This window comes from Ammodytes marinus (genome assembly GCF_949987685.1).
Source record: "Ammodytes marinus genome assembly, chromosome: 8".
NCBI classification, from domain to species: domain Eukaryota; kingdom Metazoa; phylum Chordata; class Actinopteri; order Uranoscopiformes; family Ammodytidae; genus Ammodytes; species Ammodytes marinus.
Genome location: NC_137212.1, coordinates 17,783,009 through 17,805,696, shown reverse-complemented (window position 1 = coordinate 17,805,696; position 22,688 = coordinate 17,783,009). Strand labels below are relative to the sequence as shown.

The window sequence follows — 22,688 nt, the reverse complement described above, 5'->3', positions numbered from 1 at the left end:
TGGCAGCGTTTTAGGGTGGTATTCACTTCACTTCAAAAGGAATGTCTAAGGGTTAGGACTTCTAAGTTTATGTTACGTTTTGGGAAGGGGCAGAGGTGACAAAAGTTCAAACTGTATCAAAAAGGGTTATGGTAAGGGTTAGGGGTGTGCACAGAGCCCTGCACAATGTAACAACAACGATGACCAGGCCAGGCTAGCAGTTTCCCCCTGCTTCCAGTTTTAAGGATAAGCTAAGCCAACAGTACATTGCCTCCACAACCCCAACGCCTAACCCAGCTTTACTGAGCTTTACAGTGAGCTTTGGGCACCAAACAGCCAACGAAAACAGTTAGCGACTAGCTAAGGAACACAAGAGCATTTAGCAGCAAAAGAACCGAATATGTCTGTCAGTAGATGGTAGAGACCAAAAGCAGGGCTTAAAGACAGTGAACATTTGACATACATTAATCGGGTGACAAGAAACAAGATTGCAAATAAACAATATAAAAATGTTGCTCCATGACTGCTGGATATGTAGATAGCCCAGAGAGTGCCCAGCCTGTTCCCTGAAACCTTGATCCGCAACGTTCTGGCCGCGGATAGTATAAACATAAACAGCTGCTGGCTCTGAGCTAGCTTTTTTAGATCGCCGTTAGCGGGGCCCAAGCTGTGTATAAACATCCAACTTTTTTTCAGCGTGCCGTGCACACATGACGGACAGGTAGGGGATGGTGAGTAGATATTAGCTGATTTTGACAAAAGATTTTTAGATTACAATCGCTTAGCATGCCTTTAAAAAGTGACCATATATGATTAACGATGTGGTTCACAACTTGTTTCCGCTGCCCCCTGTTAATAATGGGAAATCAATAATCATTCTGTCAATGAGGGTCCTCACAACTATAGAAATACAAGCTTGCATGTGTAACATTGTACACGTTTGTATGTATTTATATGCACAGTAAGATCTCATTTGTTCTCAGAGGTCAATTCACTGTGCTCGAATCTTCACACTACACACATGATTGCCAGATTTCAGAGAGAGCCACTCAGCACAGCCACAGTGGATATTGACCAGAACACAGCAACACTCAGTTTCAAAACCATGTTAGCAAACAATATAATGTAGTATGACTCAGTGAATAAGGACATGTTGTAATAGCATATGACACAGCTATCAGACATCATTACATATAATTCCCGTCAATGTATCTTAATCAGATACAGTAGAGCTCATTATGTGTAATGATACACTCAATCCACCAAAGCCCATTAACCAGGAGGTTATCCAGTCTGGCTGCTGTCCTTCTGGTTGCTAGAGCACACATTCTATTTTGATTGAAAGCCAACTGTATTCTAAACACAGATGTGCCTGTAGGTGCAGCTTTAGTATCAGGCTGGAGTATCCATAATATGACAACAAACACACACACTTCGGCCCTTTTTTCCTCAGCTGTTGATTGATATTCATCCCGTTTCTATTTTTAAATCACCTCAATGGATTGGCAAACCCAGAGAAAAGAAGAACAATAGACCGCAATCTTCAATATAAGCACACACATTCTATTAGCTGTGTTTTTGAAAAATCAGCATTGGGCTACTAAGTCAGTCAGGAAGCTGTTGAAGGGAGCAGAACAATAGCAGCGAAGTGGCCACACCTGGCCCCGTCACCTGGTGAGCAGCACAGCAGCAGCAGCAGCACAAACACGCAGCAATAGGCCGAGGCATATAATACAATGTTTCCCTTTTCAGTAATGGAGGAGCTTTAGGTTTGACAAAGCAGCCAACTAATCAATATCGTAAAAACAACACTGAAAATAAATAAAAGTGCTATGCAATACATATATGGATGATGCGACTGTCAGATTTAATAGCAGTATTTAAGGCAGATAACAGCAGACACATTTTAGTTGTTCAGCTTGAGTGAGTTTAGGGCAGCAACTTCCTCAAATAGTACAGAAACGCCTATCACAGTTTCTTAAAGTCCAAGGAGATCTTTTCAATTGTCTTGTTTTGTCTGAACAGCAGTCCATACTCCCAAATATAATCAGTTTACTTTCACAGAGAAAAGCAGCAAATCCTCAAGTTGGAACCAGAGAAAGTTTAGCATTTTGCTAAAAAAGAAAATTAAATGATTAATCGATTCAATTACTTTTTGTCGAGCGATCAATCACCCAATCATTGCAGCTCTGGTTGAGTTAGACATATTTGCTGTAAATAACTCATCAGCAGAGGCAGTGAGTAAGTTGGCAACAGCAGGGCTCCAAAGCCTTTTTTTGTTGACAGAAACCACTCACAGGCTTTAACAGAGAAACATCTCTGTGTTGTTCTACTCCATTGTCCATTGATAGCTCATCCCCTACTGCAGAAGTTCATGTCTAGATATAAGCCATATTAATTTCATACCCTAATGATACATCATTTCTTCCATGTTTGGTTTATTCTTCACTAAGAAAATTGTATGGTCTGATGGTCTGATGAAGTGCTTGTTTTTTACATGTGCTTCCATACTCTCTTAAGTCCCTGTTAGTAGGCTATTGTATTTAAATAAATAAATGAAAAAAATAATTCATCACCAAAACATTTCCCATTGTGAACACAGATTCTCTCTCTATGTCAGTGTGTGCGTGCGTGTGTGTGTGTGTGTGTGTGTGTGTGTGTGTGTGTGTGTGTGTGTGTGTGTGTGTGTGTGTGTGTGTGTGTGTGTGTGTGTGTGTGTGTGTGTGTGTGTGTGTGTGTGTGTATTGAGAGAATGTATCATGTGTTGTCCTGTATGCGCTGCCCATGGTGCTGAAACTGTACTTCTCTTGCACAGTGAAAGCTATGAGTGGAAACACTAAGGAGAATATGTCTGTTTGATTATTCTTCCACCTGAGAAATTGTGAACATTGGCCTAGGAAGAGATGTTTGTGTTGCTCTATATTTACTTGTTTAACAGTGGACCCACCTTTGCAACTCACTGCTACAGGACTCGTTGCACATCTCGAGTGAATGTGTTTGTATAGCCTATAGGCTATGTTACAAATCACCCACTTCACTTGAAGCACAAAAGGATATGGCCACTCAGTGATTTTCTTGGCGTACTTCCTGACCACGTTGTCCTCGCCGAAGATGAAGAGGGACCTGTTGACGGTGAAGCAGTTCTCCCTGACCGGGATGGGGTTGTACAAGGCCATGGTGCGGGCACGCTGTGCTTTGGTCTGCTTGAAGGCTGGGGAGATGCCACCTGTAGACACGGCAGCCCCATCGCGGTTCCGGTTGCGCTCGGACCCTCCATCCCCTGAGCTCAACAGGGCCGGGACGTCGTCTCCAAACCGGGCCATTCTGTCAGAGGCAAAAGAAAAAAGACAGGGAAAAAAACAAACACAGGAGACAAAGGGAGGTTATAGTCTCCTGGAAAGCAGGGCGCGGTGCTGCTCTCGATGTGACATCAGCGGAGCGGTGAGATCCGGACCAGTTTTAGTCCATCATCAGTTTTATTCGCGAAAAAAAACACCGCGCTCAGTATTCTTCAACTTCTAAGTCAGTTCAAAACAGTTACAGGTTTTTCTCCGATGAGGAGCCCAGTCAAATTACCACGGCAAGTGCGCCTTGCATTAAAAAAAGAGAGCACCCAAATCCAAAAACTAATTCAATTCCGCCTCATTTAACAATCCGTCGTCTTGAATAAAGCTTGGAAAACTGGTTCATTTTGCAGCGTTGTATCCACCAACTACACCAATAGCTTTAAGAAAAGCTGCAACAGGTCACGTCTTCAGCCATCCTCTGCCCTCTGAGCGAAGAGCAGAACAGCGGGTTGATCCATGGATTTTTTAAAATAAACCAGCAACAGTCCTCTGAGTAATTCAGAGCACATCACTCCTGTCTCCTCGTCTCTGTTGGACACCTTCCACAAGAGCACTCTCCCACTGCATGCGTAAGAGGCAGACCGGGAACAAAAACTTTGGATTTTTCCACGACATATTGATCCCCAAAACAACGCGAACAAAACAAGCTGTCAACTACGTATTTCCACAGAGGAGGCAGAAAACCCCCGATCTTCTGGTCTGCTATGGGATAGTGGAGGAAGTATCTTTGACTAACCGTGCAGTGTGGGCAGGCAGAGAGAAGTCAACAGTAGTCTTCTACATGCAAAAGGGTCAACACTCTGTTCGACCCAGCACACGCACATCACGGCGCGCAGATCTAGTTAACAAAGCGTGTGTGTGTGTGTGTGTGTGTGTGTGTGTGTGTGTGTGTGTGTGTGTGTGTGTGTGTGTGTGTGTGTGTGTGTGTGTGTGTGTGTGTGTGTGTGTGTGTGCGTGCGTGTGTGTGTTGAGAAGGGGAAAGAGAAAAACAAACTGTCATTCGTTCAATTTAAATCACAATATAGCCTACTGAAAACAAATATAAAATGCTGTCGCCTCCATCTTGACGAGAAGAGATTATTTAAACCAATTATGTTGAATAGCCCCATTAGACAGGCTTTCAAACCTGTTATTCCAACTATAATAGTATGAGTTTATGACTTTGCTGAAAATAATAATATAATACTGCAGGATTACAGTATAACTCCAGCGTTCTATTGTATGTGAATACAATGTGATATCGGCTTTACCTTCTGTTGGTCCCCTTGCGTGGTCACGCCTCAAACTGAATGCTGGTCACGCAGCGTCAAATGTGTAGAGGGGTAAAGCACCTGTGTAATACCCCAAGCAGTGTTTTAGGAGACCATACTGGAAGACAGCAGTGATAATCTTTGACTAATTGCAGGGTTCAGAACCTACTATTGCCAGGCATAATAGTGAGTCGGGGAGTGGCTGGAAGTGATCATATGTGCTATCATGAGGATGTGGGTGGTGGAAGAGCAGGGAGATGTATGGTGGGATTTTCAGATATCAGGAACATGCCTATGCATTGAGCTATAACTAAAATATATAGCTGGAAATATTTGCTGTCAACAATTCTCTTGAAAAGAGCAAAACCAATGATCCTCCCACCAATGATAATCCTTTGTGCCACAGTCCATCCAACAACACAAAAGAGTCTACAACCATTAATACAAAATAATTTGTATGAATTACTCTTTTAATCAGATGAGGCTCTACTCGTAGTAGGTGATACATTATGAAATACATTACTTTATTCTTTAAGAGCAACCTCATCAAGCCGAGAGAGTCAGTGTTATGAAAAATGCTCTATAGCCACCTTCATATCCTTTTGTTCATAACTGATATAGTAAACTGATCGAGGTAGCAGTCAAAGAAAAGATGAACCCCAGGAGAGAGTTAACCACAACGCCGACACTGAGTGGTATTAAGTGATGGCGGATGACGAAGGCAGTGATCAATGATGTGTGGCCTCCAAGTCATTAGTGCGCCAACACATTACAGGCAATAAAAATAGAACCCATGAAGGACAGACTTCTGACGTCTGTTCATTCTGAATGGCGAGAAGAGACTTGTGAATTTTCCTTGCAGTTTGTTTTTTCAGTCCCAGCTGAGTGTGATAGAAACGTCACTTCTGCCACTTGCTCTTTGCAGCCATAAGCGAGTGATACCGTTACATTGTTTTCCTGCCAGGATGGGAGCATGCAGCAGCCACAGCTTCTCTTGGCTGAGAGGTGGAGGGTGAATTATGGTAATTAGGTGTTAGCAAGAAAACACAGATGTATTTAGTACTTTGGATGGTTTTTTACTTTAAAAGTCTCATACAGATTTTTTTTGTGAAAGATTGATCCACTACAGTTGATCTAGACACATGAAAACAAAATGTAAACGCTCCAGATTTTTTATTTTATTTTGCCATTTCAGGTTTTTGCAAAAGTAAAAAAAAAAAAAAAAACACAAAGACACAAGAAATGGTACAACTGGAATGTTCTACAAAACATAGTGTTGTATGGGAATGATTGGAAGACATTTAGGCTATGGATACTGATTTTTTTGTGAAAGATTGATTCACTACAGTTCATCTAGACATATGAAAATTAAAATAAAAAAGCTTCTGAAAAAAAAGTGTATTTTGCAATGTCATGGTTTTGGCAAACAAAAAAAACAATAGGTAGGATGCAGTTCAAAAAGTAATTCATTGTATCACTATACTGTAAACTCTGAAACAATTACGAGAAAATAAAAAAACAGTGTTGTAAGGAATGGGGCGGGTGGATTATGAACCCTTTGGATACCGCCTCACGCTTGCGTCTGGCCACATCGCCTCATCGACATCACATGCAATATCATCTTTTGAGAACCAACAGCGAATTATTCCTGATATCCAGTCTAAATGACCTAATTATGGAGCTATTGTGTAGTTGGGCTGGACTTTCTGCCCAGGCTCCTATATTGATAGGCCATGATCTATAGCATGGTCCACTATAGTGACCCTGTCTCCGTCTGTTGCCTTCTTTGTCCTTGTCCTCCTACCGCTCTCTCTTGTCCTCTTCCCCTGCTCTTACTGTCTTTGTTCTCACAAAGAAGCTGAGCTCACCTGAAGTCTATTTGTAGTGCTAAGGCTCACACTGATTGTTATTCAATTAGTTTTATTTTGTATATTTCATGTGTGTGAGTCTGTGTGATTTTCCAAGTTTGGTTGTGTTTTGTATTTTATATAGATGTGTTTTCCCAATGATTGCAGGAGATTTCATTTTTGAACAATGTGTTGTGGTGGATTTGAATAGCCTCTATTCACCAGAGTTGCTGAGCAGATAGTCTTAAAGGATTAGGGGTCACTGGTGAGAGACGAAAACACCTATATAAGGATTTGTGTTCGACTTGTGATGAAAGAAGTTGACTATTCTGGGATTCTAATAACACGTGATGCACCCCACACATGAGATATACAATCATATGAAAAAGTTTGGGAACCCCTCTCAGCCAGCATTATAATTGACTCTGCTTTCACAAAAAAAATATAAAAGTGGTATGTCTTTAATTTACCAGGAACAACTAAGTACTGGGATGTTTTCCAAACAAAGATTTTTTGAAAAGCAGTATTTGGTTGTATGAAATAAAATAAAATGTGAAAAACTGGCTGTGCAAAAATATGGGTACCCTTGTGGTTTTGTTGATTTTAATGCCTGTAACAGCATGTGAAACTGATGACTTTAAACACAAAGTTGGTTGGATTATGTTGTTAAGCCTTGAACCTCATATAAAGGTTTAATCATGAGAAAATGTATTTTAGGTGCCTAAATGCAAGTTGCACTTCTCTTTGACTCTCTGCTGAAGTGAGACAGAATGGGATCATCAAAACAGCTCCCAAAAGATCTTAAAAACAAAGATTATTCATTGTCATGGTTTAGGGGAAGGCTACAAGAAGCTTTCCCAAAGGTTTCAATTGTCAATTTCTACTGTAAGGAACGTTGTCAGGGAATGGAAGGACACAGGCACAGTTGCAGTTAAACCCAGGTCTAGCAGACCAAGAAAAGTACAAGAGCGGCATATGCGGCAGATTGTGAGAATGGTTGCACACAACCCAAAGATCACCTCCAAAGACCTGCAAGAACATCTGGCTGCAGATTGTGCATCTGTACATGGTTCTACAATTCAGTGCAATTTGCACCAAAACACCTGTACGGCCGGGTGATGAGAAGGAAGCCCTTTCTGCGCCCACGCCACAGATACAGTTGCATGGAGTATGCAAAAGCTCATTTAGACAAGCCAGCTTCATATTGGAAGAAAATGCTTTGGACTGATGAGACAAAAATTAAGTTATTTGGTCTTTATAAAAAGCAGATGTTTTGGTGCAAATTGCGCTGAATTGTTGAACGATGTACAGATGCACCATCTGCAGCCAGATGTTCTTGCAGGCCTTTGGAGGTGATCTGTGGGTTGTGTGCAACCATTCTCACAATCCTCCACCTATGCCGCTCCTGTTTTTTTCTTGGTCTGCCATGCCTGGGTTTAACTGCCACTATGCCTGTGTCCTTCCATTTCCTGACAACGTTCCCTACAGTCAAAATTGACAATTGAAACCTTTGGGAAAGCTTCTTGTAGCCTTCCCCTAAACCATGACAATGAACAATCTTTGATTTTCAGATCTTTTGGGAGCTGTTTTGATGATCCCATTCTGTCTCACTTCAGCAGAGAGTCAAAGAGAAGTGCAACTTGCATTTAGGCACCTAAAATACATTTTCTCATGATTAAACAGACAATTATTTGAGGTTCAAGGCTTAACAACATAATCCAACCAACTTTGTGTTTAAAGTCATCAGTTTTACATGCTGTTACAGGCATTAAAATCAACAAAACCACAAGGGTACCCATATTTTTGCACAGCCAGTTTTTCACATTTTATTTTATTTCATACAACCAAATACTGCTTTTCAAAAAAATTTTGTTTGGAAAACATCCCAGTACTTAACTGTTCCTGGTAAATTAAAGACATACCACTTTTATTTTTTTTTGTGAAAGCAGAGTCAATTATAATGCCGGCTGAGAGGGGTTCCCAAACTTTTTCATATGAGTGTAAGACACTGTTCTGTAGCTTTGAGGAGTGCCATGCGGCATCTCAGCCTGCTGCTTCAACGCTCCACAAAATCCAATGTAAATGTCCTGATGGAATCTCCTGAAATAAACTTGGAACACTGATGAAAAGTCCAGTCTGCCGCCTTTGTCTTTGTCAGCCATGGGGAACAATTTGGCTACCACAGTGTCTTATGTAAAAAACTGTGTGTAGTGTTTTGCAAGAAGTGTGTCGGAGAATTTCAAACACAGTGCAAAGCATATTTTGTGTTTGTGGGGTTGGTGCTTGTGTTTAGGGCATGGTCACCAAAGTTAGAGGTTGTGATACTTTGGGCCTAGCAACCACTATTAGTGTGTAAGCATTAGGCAAAAACTGTAAAAAGGTCAAATTGCTGACAAATAATGTATATTAATTCATGCATAACATGTCCTTATAGCTGCTTAAACGGAATTACATTGCATTATTAACTAATATTACAAGTTTATACACTGGCTAAATAAAAAGTGTAAAATTACTTTTCCATTTTTCAATAAGAAGTGAGACTTCTACAGCCAAAGATCCTACAAAAATACATTTAATTTGAAATTGTATGTTGTCAGTGTTGAATAATCCTTTTCCAGCTGAAAAAGGTGTCTAGCTTGCAAAAATGTAGCTGAGGAACACAGGGTTACCAAGGTTACATTATTATGCTCACGACAGCAGGTTGACAGTATGACAGCCTCTCCTCTTGTAATGGGAACGCGATTCAAAAATAGAAAGCGTGAATAGAGATACCTGGCAGGCTGGTATCTGAAACTTGGTCATTATCACCCTCTGCGTTTAACAATCTCAATCAAGTTAGCTACTCACTCCAAGGAAAGAAAATGAGTCATGTGAAAGTGTCACATGAGAAATTGTTGGTTTATTTATGTGACGGTTTACATAATGACTTGCCAACATCCTCCCACCAAGCTCTTTGGCTTTTCATGGCTCTTCCCATTTAAATTTTTTTTTTTTACATGAGAACTTGAACTATTTTCATGCTACACAATCTCATGTCTACAATAGACCAACCAGGAAGGCCAATATATTCATTGTACATTTCCCCCCAAACATTTCCCCGCATGTGATGTGCTTTGATGGACCGAAATAAATATTTTTACTACTACTACTACTATGATCCACTAAGTACTAGTTGGTACTTTTGCATTTGCTGTATTTGGTTTAGGGTTATTTTGTATGATTGGTCTATCTGGAGCAGAGGAGTAAGAATATGACACATTAATAAGGTAGGCAATATGCAACTCAATGTTACGTGTTCTGCTTAACATATCAGACTAAGAAACTTCAACACAACTTTAGTTGAAAACTCAGAAAGCCATTCACTGTGTCAATGAGCAGGAGCGTAGAATACAATTAAATATCCAGTCCAGGGAGGAACGCCTAGTAACCTCTCAACAGTAAGAACTAAAGGTTAACTGCAACATTTAAAGAAATATTATCTGAAGATACTGAGTGAAACAATGAAACCTTTAAAATCTGGTCCTCTAATATATTCTGAATTCAACAAATACTAAATGATAGATTTGTATTCACTAACACCTCTGGCTGTTTTGCAATCATAATTTTTTAAAGTTTGAAACCAAGTCAGGTAGGTAAACAGTAGTAGGGAAACACTGATCATTGACTAAATGACCAAAAGTCTAAGTCGAGGAGTGTGCTAGGTGTTGGTAACACATAGGCCTACTATAAAGAAGAAGACACATTATTTACACGGTGCTGCAGGACAGAAAGACAGACAGACAGACAGACAGACAGACAGACAGACAGACAGACAGACAGACACGTGTGATAAGGAATATGTTTGTTTGTATGAGTAAGACGTGTCAACACATTTTCATTAGTGTGGAGCATCTACTTGTCGACAGCCATGGAGGGGACTTTACACATGCAGGCGGATCAAAACACACACGGGCCCATGATGTCAATACACTTGAAGAGCTTCTCTCAATCTATTGTATTCCACTTTGCCTCTGCTGTGACTATTTGTGTTTTTAAAAACCTTTAATCTCAGTCCAAACATTGTAGGAGGTTTGAGCACTATACATGTAAAATAAGAATCCTTGCACCAAGTGATCCTATTGGGTATGTTGTTGTATAGTTCTCAATCCAGAAGCATCAATCATTTTCACTGAATGCGTTTCAACTGTGGATTTGAGAAATGTAAGTTTAACTTAACCCTAAAATAGTTTTTCGCCTGTTATGGTCAGATTAGTCTCCATAGCAACAATATATCCAAGAAGAGATGATGTTGTCCTGCTCACACATACTGAATGTAATTTAAGAAATGTTTTACTGTGATTATAAAATAATCCAAGTCATCAGAAAACTGTTTAAATTTATTTAAAAACTCTTTATGTTCTGCTGTATATTACAGCATATATACATAGCACTAGGCATTTTACTGACACTAATGCAACTGAACAAACAAAACAAAAAAGTACAGGAGACAAGAACTTCTTCACACTTATCCTTAAGCAAATGTGTTATCTAAGCTTTTGGTCACAAAGACATTTGTTAGAGCAAGTTAAATTAAAGCTCAGTCTGACTATTATCTAAGTATGTTTGTGCCATGTGCAGGCTGCAGCTCTCTCCTTTATTCTCCATTCATTTGAGAAGAGACTAACTGCACAGGCTGACTGCAAATTCTGCAGGATTCTCTAGCTTCAAGCAGTTTACGAGGGCCAGTTGCAACTACAGCAGGTGTATTGACAAGGAGGGTGGTGGTAGGGTTGAGAAACGTATTTATAATCCATAGAAACTCCAGTGACAGCAGCGTGGGCACAGCACAAAAACACAGAGGAGAGCTGCACCGGAAAAGTTTGAAAAATATTTTTTGTGAAGAGAGATTCAATTCTAAATAAATAAGCACAACATCTGGCCATTTTACCAAGCCAATCGCGAGACAGAAGCTCAATGAACATCGAATTCAACTTCAGCCCTAACTCCCTGTCTGCTCTTTGTTTGGTCTTCTGACACAAGCTGTGTTTGTTTATTGCTGCTCTCTCTCTCTCTCTCTCTTTTTCTGTCTTTCTCTCAGCGCAGCACACTGAAGAATATCTGTTGATTAAATACGTTTCTTCCCTTCCACAAACTTCCCTCATACCTGTGTAAATCTGCTCCTGCTCGTGATCTCCTACTATGTTTACTCACGATATTTGGATGATGATCCCTAGATAAAATACAGAAGCTCTTAAGGGAGTGTGTACCCTGCTAATTAGATCTGAGACACCCTTGATATCAAACTGAACTCACGGATGGTGTCCCTTGACCAAGAAATAAATGAGTTCCAAAAGGTGTGAAAACATTGGCAAATGCAGCAATGTGGTCCCAACTTGCTGTTACACCCGAATTCATAATTCCAATCAATTACATTTCCTAATAAATTCAATTTGATTTATTTAGCTTGAAAATATACTATCATGCCTCGGCTGAAATCATGTCAATGTTTTTGCACATCATTTCAAATGTATGGATTAAAACACAATTATAATAATCATGGATTGGTAGAAAATGGAATTATAAATGGCAAACTGCATCAGCTAACTAACTAACTAACGAACTATGAACTATAAAAACAGAATATTGTGAAATCCAGGGATTACTTTTCCTTTTCCAATGGCCTACAACTGTAATGTATGTGATGATATAAAAGTTTGAGTGATGTATTCAAAGGCCCCTTAAATACATCTTTATTTTTATTTTGAATATACACAAACAACAACATCCAACAATTAACACAGTATCACTATGTGTCAAGCTTCGTATTCTGCCTGCAGAGAAAGCTCAAATCTCAAAAAGCGCATATATAAATCTGTAAAGTTCCTCCAAAAAATAACCAATGTGCTGGGTCAGTGTGCCATCGGCCAGACATAAGATTTTAACCTGACACAGAAAAGCTCACTGCAAACACAGGAGGACAAACAGACGACAAAGCCAGACCTATTGATATGGCGGGATGAAGGGGGCCGAGGGACTGGACTATATTTAGCTTCATTGAGATGGTAATGGTTGGAACATGAGAGGGAGAGTGTGTGTGTGTGTGCGTGTGTGTGTGTGTGTGTGTGTGTGTGTGTGTGTGTGTGTGTGTGCGTGCGTGTGCGTGTGCGTGTGCGTGTGCGTGTGCGTGTGCGTGTGTGTGTGTGTGTGTGTGTGTGTGTGTGTGTGTGTGTGTGTGTGTGTGTGTGTGTGTGTGTGATTGCATTGTTAAGCATGTGTCTGGTCATAATGAGCTGCTGCACAGAAAGCGCATTTGAATGTGGGCCTTAGATTGGGGAAAGTGTTTTTGATCATTATAAACAGGAATAATCACAGTGGGTTTGGCAGAATCAATAGTCATCTCTCTAACAACAGATCATGGAAATAGTCCCACTGTTACTTTTTTCTTCCTGGCCTTGACCAGCACCCGAAGGAAATTTTGATTTGAAACTCCTTCAACCTGCGGCACAACTGTCTCTCTCCCCCTCTCTCTGTCTATCTCTTTCTCCTGTATCTGTCCAGCTGTCTTAACCTCTCTCTCCCCCTCTATCTCTCTCCACCAACCCAGATTTCTGCCTTCCACTGTCGTCTTTCACCTACTTGTTTCCTAGCAACTGAACTGACATACCCCCTATTTTCAGCCCTGTGAATCTGTTGCCGTAACCCTAGATTTTATGGAATATCCTATATAAATCATTGTTCCCCATAGAGACCAATGTTATGGCCGCTCTTTCCAGACAAATGTCTCTGTCTGCCAGCACAATGTTAACCTGGTTTCTAACATATTGTAAGTTTGGCGCGTTCAAGGCAACAGTCGCTGCAACCATAAACCAAATAAAAAAAAACATTTTATAAAGCTGTCTGAGATGTTTGTTTAATATAAGCAATTTCATTTTGAAAGATAAAGAGGAGTATTTCAGGATTTTGGTGGCAGACAGAGGTGTATTTTTCCTCTTTGTGTGCTCCATTTGCTGTGGTAAACGTATTGACTTCTTTTTACACACAGTGTGTTTATGAATGCTACAGATGAAGACAAACCTTTTACAGTAAAATATGAATGACTTATATTTAGTTGTTTTTCATAATTTTCCCTCCTACTGAAAAGCCTTTTGCTGACATTTGGATGATAGATTGTAGCTTTTATTTCCGATCTCTTGAGGATTTGTGATACATTACACCCATGATATAAATAAATAAAACTCTGGTAAACATCACATGTTTCAATTAAAGAGAGGCATAATTAAACAGTTGATGGAAAAATCAATGGTGCGAAGAAAATTGGATGTCATGGCAGAATTACCAGGCTGTTTTCATGTAGTATCCATCAACAAAGATCCTCCATCAAAGTGCAGGCAGGTGGATGAAATAAAATATTAAATAAAAGGCCAGTGTCAGCTTCATATATGATTCTAACATTAATGTACATGTGTTATAATGTTGCTGCCACATTATGCATCCTGAAATGTCTCATGCTGCTCAACCCTTTAAATATGATTGCTGAGCAATTACCTCCATCTAGTGACAAACAAAGGAACTGCATTATTTAAGGGGGCAGAAAAGTATAAATTTCAATGCTTTACTTGGGATCATTTCAAAGACGTCATTTCAGAGTGCTGAATAGAAAAAGTTAGCAGAAGAGCATAATTTCTAACAATCAATGCTTTTCTATGAATATCTTAGCTCAGCATCTGCCTATGTTTAGGTGGATGACCTGATCGTCACTACAGTATGTATCAACACCTCATGATGTTTAGCCGCTGATCAAACTTGTAAGTTCAATCATTTTTGTCAGATGTGTTGATGTTAAACCAATAGTTAACAAGGTTGTTAAAAGAAATGAGATGAAATAATAACTACTGATGTAATGTCACTGTGGAACAAAATAAAACATTGTGGTTTGTCATTTCTCTATTCTTAAACAAACTATTAACATTACAAAACCACATATATTGTTTTCATGGCTGCGACCCATGTGAAATCTATTTACTTTATGTCAAAATTCATAAAAAAGACCTTATAGTACTTTGATAGAGGGAAAAGATTAGCAGATTAACGTTTACAATGTAGATTTCTTATTCAACGTTAGTAGTAGCACATTTAGTGGATTCAGTTAGTGTTTCTATTAGAGGGCATTGATGAGCATTGGTCCAAAAATTTGTCAAAAACTTACAAAAAAACATGGTGCTAAATCAAAAAGGTAAAAAGCATTGAATCCTGATGATGGAAATCCATCATAATAAATGGTGGAAAAGAAGCAGGTGGGCTAATAAAAAAAAAAGTCATGAATAAGGATTTCTCAGAGGCTGCTTGATGCTGCACTCATTTACTTTTTAAATTAAACCATCCAGTGGTCCATATATCAAGAAGGCTCAACATTTTGAGTGAATGAAAAGATTGTTAATAATCAAACTGGCAGCCCGACAGATCAATATAGTCAACAGGCTGGTCGTAAATTTATCAGAGGTGTGCAAAGGCGGCCCTAGGCATAAGCAGAAGACTGGTAGGTTGGTGGACGGCAGGGTACCAGGAAAAAATAAAAGCAGTATGCAGTTGTGATGTCTTCACACTTTATCAGATGACTAAAACTGTACCAGCAGTGGTAGACTGCTTGATTTTTCACTTCCCACGACATCATCTCCCCCAAATCATTACCTAATGGCTACTTAAGTGGCAGCTGCTCTGATATGGAAAGCATACTGTGCAGTCAAGATCAACTGAAGCTGCTGTAAATCACTCAGGCTGTGGATAATGAATGCCCTCTGGTGGGCAAAAAAACGGTGCAAATCTAACGCAGACAGGATCAAATCAAACTTTGGCTTGAGAAGAATGAGAATGGAGAATGAATCATCAGTTCACACTGTGTTCTAAGCCTGAGCCAATACATCTCTTTATCAATGTTTCAGCGTGCAGGGCGGCCCCAGTGCACACATTTAAAAACCTTTTAAACTTATGAATATGTGTTGTGTCACTTTGCTTTCCCCTCTTTCTCATTGCACCTCTGCATGAATAATTCTCATTAAAATATATTTGTGACTTCCGGTGAATCCCCCCAGTTGGAATTTGATGCCTCTTTCAACATTCTAATAATTTACTATCAAATTAATTCATCATGATATAAACCAATTACTCTTCACAGGCTATAAGACCATCTGATTGCCTAATGAATGAATACATAAACCTCTCTGTGCAGTGAGGGAGTACTCAGCAGCTCCGCTAGGGGTCACACACACATGCTGTTGAAGTTGCAATTTTGCTGCTATGTTTGATATTGATGAGGGCTCAGTTTGCTTACCCAGCATCCTTCAGCCCATTTGTCAGACGTACCGCCTTCTGAAGCAAAATAAGTCATGCAGCTGCAACATTAGGGCTCCCTCTGGTTTGGGGGGAAATGGATTTGATGAATACCTCAGACACCCACAAACACACACACACACACACACACACACACACACACACACACACACACACACACACACACACACACACACACACACACACACACACACACACACACACACACACACACACACACACACACACACACACACACACACACACACACACACACACACACACACACACACACACACACACACACACACACACACACACACACACACACACACACACACACACACACACACACACACACACCGTGTATTTGCTTTGGCTTGTTTCCCTGCATTTTGGATTTAAACAACAGGCTAATGTGTGGATTTTGATGCTGACCACACACGGAACAACCCATCACTGAATTGTGTTCTCAAAACAGGGGCCAATAACAAACCCTAGATCCAGCTAAGGCTCCCTAGTAAGCCCATTTGGCTTGAAAGCATCAGCGGCTGAAAAGAAATCCTGTTGCACTACAAAGGTATTATTTGCTCCAGAAAGCTAACAGCATTGAACTGTCAGAGCACAGCACAGTCATCTTTGATATTTAAATCTGAAGCTTTGAATTAAAGGATGGGACTTTAATGTCCAAAGAAGAGCATTACAGCCTCAAGGTGTAGGCACAGAGCCGGCCCAAGCCTTCAGGGGGCCCTAAGCGAAATATGATTAGGGGGCCCCTCTCCAATGTTAGCGCTGCTGAAACTATAGATCTTTGTTAAATACCATTCACACACCCAGTGTTTTCCGCTAGTGTCTCCACTGTGCGGCTGTGCGAAAATATTAGACAGCCGAGATTCAGACCCTCCTAGGGGGGTACGGGGGTATGCCCCCCCGGGAGATTTTTTTAACCTTTTTAAAGTGAAATGCATGAATCTGGTGCACTTTAAGAGGAAAATTAAGAGGCTAAATCTGAGAAATCTTGTGTGAACAAATAATTTGGAGACACTGGGTCAGATGAATTAGAAGCTATTGAAGAAGGACACATGGATTTTCCATAAAAATATTAATATAAAATAAAATATTATGGGTTGGGCTTGGAGCTCTTTTTCTTTTACGGGACATATTTCTCTGTAATATAGTGAATGCATTTAAATGCATTGTGAGGAACGAAGCAGAAGAACTCTGTTATCCAGCTACTGTATCTTTTTTTCCACAGACAAGGCTGACATAGGCTATAGACTATACACAGTGCATGGGCAACTGAGGGCAGCCCCATTTCCAATTGTTTTTAAATAAACTCCATACACACTGTGCATGGATGCGAACGTGACATGATCAGATAATTTCGGATTTCCTCCGAGATGAATTGATTACATTAATTATCTAGACCAAAACATTGTATTCCTTTTTTTGTATGATAACTCACATTTGCATAGTATGATGTTAATATCAAACACACAAACTAAAAAACAAAAAAAAAAAAAAACATCTGTGTACTCTGTGTAGGCACTCACATAAACACTATTCTGGATGCACACCAACCTCTACATCCCCCTGTACCAGGCCACAAGACTGTTATCACATGTTAGTGGAAACATTCAAACTTAACACGGTCATATTCATTATAAATAAATCTGTCAAAGAAGCAATTCGAATTGAAAAATTATTTTCCCCCAATAGAAATAAATGTTTCTGGAATAGATGAATCGATTGGATTTTTTTTATTAGAACTTGACACTTTGCTACCTACGGGCAAACATTCAAGACCCAACTCACTTCCTTGCCTATGTTACCTTGTAGCCTGTTTCTATTCAAAAGGGTGTCACTTCTCCAGCCAAACATTATTACGCGAGGGTGTTATATACTTGTCTATGCGTGCGCACCGGTGGAAAAAAAAGGTCAACAGGTCACAATTCTCCTGCGCTAAATGGTTTCGTATCACAGGGCAGTGTAGGAGGTCAACGCAAAGTGCTGCTTTTTCTAGCAGTACCTGCACAGCAAACCTGCTACTCGGTATCTCTTCAGAAAATACAGCATTAAAGCAAGTAAAAATAATTGTCCAACTGACAGTGAATGCTAGAAGGTCCATGAATGATGGATTTCTTAATCAAGTGTTCGGATGATTCGGAGTTACTTATCACTGTATAGCTTCATGCTCCTTGGGCAGCTCCCTGTTTTATTTTCCAGAATAAACGTTAAGACAGCTACACTTCTTAGGGCGAAGTCACTACACAAGATATAGAAGGACATGAAATTTCATCCCTCTCCGAACGTGAACCATTATTTTAAGATATTGCTTGTAGCAACTCAGTTATCACCACATCTACAGTCTTTAATCATTCAACAGATAAATGTTAATCTACTCAAACCTAAATGCATTTGGACTCACAGCTGCACAATGTGTTTGGTGTGTGCCTATGTGAATGTGAATGTGCAATAGTGACGCTACGCTACTGCCATGTGGTGTTGAATGGGAGGACCAGGGGCAATCATATAGAGGTCCTTTGGGAGATGTTGCTGTGTCAGTAAAGCAGGGCATGAGCCCCAAGATGTATGGTAGTAACATTTAAGGCTGTAATACTGAACGAATGGGGGAAACGGAATGTGAGCATGCAGGTGGTTTCCTGTGTCAAGTCAAATTACAGAACAATGGAGTGGTGTTTAATTAACATCACTTTGGCTGAAATATCAACAACTATTGGAGGATGGGTGGATGGATCAGACTGATATCATCTCAAGATCTACAAGATAGATCACTGCCAGATCTTCTACAGACATTCACTATTCCGAGCTGATGAATCCTAATAATGTTAGGATGATTTTAATCCCAGTGAAAACTATTGCCTGGATCGCCATTCAATTTAAAATTAATTTCCTACTAAGAAGGAGAAGTAAACAAGTTGGTGGTCCTCTGACTATGCTTTTAGTGCTGTCATCCGGTCAAAATTAAACAATTTCCAATATTTTGTTTTATGATCCAATACCTGCACAACAATTAACTTTCCCGTTCAGTCTCAGCTTTACTTTGTGTTTAGTGCTAATTAGCTAACACTAGCATGCTAACAAGCTAAAGGTGATGAACATGGTAAACATTGTACCAGCTTAACATCGGCATGTTGGCATGCTGACTTTAGCAACAAGCTCAAATTACTGCAGAATTAAGCCTCAAAAAGCCTTTCGTTTTTTAGGGTGCCTTAATGCACCACTAAGGGCATTTCTAAACTCTGACTCATTTCATCAATCTTTGTCATGGTCTTTAATCATCAATTACTACGCAATAATTAGAGCAATAAAATGTTGCTTTTATTAATCAGGGGGGCTTAAAACAAACCTTTCCAGCAAAAATGAGAGAGCAACATGAGGTCACTCACAAACAAACACACAAATTCGTCAAAAAAGCTTCATATTTCTTCCCTCTGTATCGGTCTCTTTCGTCTTTTCTGCAGTCCTAAACTCTTTCCCATCCCTTCACTGTCTTCATTTGACACCCCAGAGCAACATTTAGTCAAACATGATACCATCATCTCCAGACAGATCACACATCTCAGTATCTGATGACCTCACGCCATCTCTGTGATGGTCATCAACAGTGTCAGGTGGTAACCTTTTGCCATCCAAACACAGGAAGACTGACAGACAGCGAGAGAGAGAGAGATATATATACCATAGATACAAGAGAAAAACTACAGTATACTTACTTCTACAACTACTTACTTCTCACTAGTACTCAATACTTACTTAATTTATATTTGATCATTCTTCCTGTTGACATTATTTTATAATTTACAGTCACATGCTTTATGAGTGTATGTGCACGTACAGCAGGAGGGGGAGGGGTTTATTGATTGTTAATTTGTTATTTGTTATTATTTGTAATATATTTAAATGCTTTGGCAATCCTGTTTTACACAATAGTCATGCCAATAAGGCTTTTTGAATTGAATTGAATTGAGAGAGAGCGAGAAAGCAAAGAAAGGGAACAATGCAGCGTGATCATTTTATCGCCTAATGAGAATGCAGAGAACGCGGCAGAAACAAATAAGCCAGCCTGAATGAAATGAAAACATTGTTCTAAAGAGAAGCAAACACTTCTACAATTTTTCCTCATTACACAGTCTCCCTCGGTGACGTTGCCCTCTCCATTCTGCACGTTGTTTGACAGACACGTGGTTGTGTGCACCGCAAAATGGCTTTTCAGCATGTCATCATTAATAATTTACTTAGGACAAACAGCTTTGACATTTACACTTTGCTGGGTGTCTGTCTGACACTTCCAGGCAGGCTATAATGAAGGACAGGGAGACCGTCACAGAGAGTATCAAACCCTCAGTACTAAACCACTGAAGAAGCAAAGGTTCCTGTAAGTATTGCCATTTTTTAAATAGTCCACTTACATCAAACTGAGCTAAAGTGAGTAACTTCAGCTCTCCGAACAATGAAAAACTCAATTTAACCGAAGAATGCAGTCGATGAACCTAAACAAATCTTGTGAAGTTGGTCTGAATGAGCAAACAAGATTCCATGACATTTAGATTGCATGCCTTGCTGTCCAATTATGCCTCTGTTTCAAACATCAATCACGGACTCCCTCAGTTTTCAAGAGACAAATGTGAATAAAGAATGTGTGAATGAGCTTCCGACAGACTTGCCGGATGACTAAGTGACAGACTCTGTAAATCCCTTTCTTCCCTCCTGAATATCTGTCTGACATGCATGCAGCTCAACAGGTTGAAAATAAACTGAAGTGTGAGGCCCTCCAAGGACATACACATCCAGACAGTCTTTTTGGTGCTAATGCTTTGTGGGAAGGCAAACACAGTCAGAAGCAGACAAATTGAAACCTGAGGTTGTGTCACTATTCCTCTTACTGGATTATTGCTTCTCTGCTTTGTAGAGCTATGTACAGTGGAGAAACAAAGCACTTGATTTTTTCGTTGAATGTTATTCGATGACATTTCTGACAGAGGACGATGACACAAAGAAAAAGCTTTTCTGTAGTCAGAACTGTGTTGGCTGAAAAACGAAAAAGCAAAAAAAAAAAAAATGCAAAGATAGAAAAGTATTGAAAACTGTGTATTCTGACGATTATCAGCAAAGTTTGAATGCACCTCTGATCATTCAGGACCTTGCTGGGAACATTGTATATTGATTCATACCTGACAATGGTGCCAGATGTCAAATTAAGTGATCACAAAAAGTGATAATGGTTCATCCAGAAGGGAACATGAATGTCTATACAGAATTCCAAGGCAATCCATCAAATGGTTGCCAAGACATTTCACTCAGAACCAGAGATGTCAACCTTACGGCGGCGCTAGAGGAAGAGTGAGGTGATCACCAGAGTCAGTGGGTTTAATTTTAGGACCATGAATTCTTCTAGAAAATCAATCCATCCAATATTTCAGTCTTGACCCAAGTGGTCTACTGAATTATTCTATTCCTGCAGCTATGGCCTCAGCATCATTAAAATCAAAGTGATTAAGTTATGGCCAGGCTACACTCAGAATGCTTCATGCAGATTTGAACTAAAACAAAGCCCTCTGCCAGTGTGCTCCAATCATGTCGCGATCAGAAGAAATAAAATCACACACAGCGTGTCCCAAGTTAGTAAACACCAAATATGATCAACACTGTTGGGAAGCACAGCCCGGCTGTATGGATAACCACTGATAACACGATGGACACACAAAGACACACACACACACACACACACACACACACACACACACACACACACACACACACACACACACACTGCATTCACAGAATCACCTGTGAAGCATTACATGAATTGTTGATTTGACATCCATCATTCTTTTCGTTTTATTTATGTGTGTGTTGCAAGTCAGCATAACAGCCAAGGAACTATAACAACACACAGGCAGTGAGAAATTGTATAATTCCTATGAATTGCTCCCACCAGACACACAAAGACACAAAATGACGATTACCTGTTTGCAGAAAATTATTAAAATCATCCTGGGTATAGTTTTGTTAAAAGCGCTGTCACTTGCAAACAGGCCATATTCCAACTTGTCTCCTCACTCTTTCCCAAGTCTGCTCTGGCTAAATTTGCAAGTTCCGTTTTGCCTAATAGCTCATGTATTCAGCATTTGCTGCCATTAGATTAACAACTCTAACTGACTTGAAACTGTGGCTTGGAACATTTAAATGAATCACTCCCACACTCCTGCAATACCTGACATGGCAGGAAAGCTGGTTGCTAAAGTTCTGTCTTGGGGTATGAAAAATGTATGTAACAACATCAGGACTTACAGTAGTATAACCAGGCTTAACAGTTTTGTGTTGCACCAAAAAATCTTTAAAAAAATGAATAAGCACCAGTCCATTTTTTCTAAAACACACACACACACACACACAGCAGCACCAAGGTCAAACATTGACCAACATTTTTTTAGTGCTCTGCTCTATTTGAGACAAAAGTCGACTCCTGTTGCAGCTCAAATGCCTGTTTGATTCAGTTTGATTACTGTGATTAGGGCAACGTTAACACCAACTCTAAATACTGTTATTTCATCAAGCACTTCCGAAAGGATGAGTTCATCCAGGCCGCTATGTGTCAAAAGCTCTAAACACACACGTGCACAGAAATGCAAATACAGACACAAACTGATGAAAGATACAAAAATTGGAGGATAGTTTTTGCTGTTTCACTTTCAACATATCTTCTTTCAAGTGGAGCTCTGTATTTGACATGAACATCTTAGAAGATTTCCATTGAAAGGACATAAACAAGAGTAATAGAGGCTACATTGATCATTACCATCCATGATTCAAAGGGCTCAGAAGGGAACAACATGTAGTTTACTCATAGAACACACTAACAGAGGCGCTCAAATGTGCAGTCTGACCCTAGAATGGCACCACAGACCAAGTCACGGATACTTTTAATGTGAATG

General features: G+C 39.9%; 1 protein-coding gene across 1 annotated transcript in view; it reads right to left on the bottom strand.

The window, feature by feature from the left end:
* Window positions 1-22,688, bottom strand: part of cacna1ea (calcium channel, voltage-dependent, R type, alpha 1E subunit a) — a gene marked incomplete at both ends in the record, with an annotated part of 86,216 nt that overhangs the window by 61,059 nt on the left and 2,469 nt on the right. Inside the window, one exon of the mRNA XM_080032115.1 lies at window positions 3,036-3,303. Within this exon, the coding sequence (XP_079888241.1) occupies window positions 3,036-3,303 (268 nt within the window). The remainder of the gene's footprint in view (window positions 1-3,035; window positions 3,304-22,688) is intronic.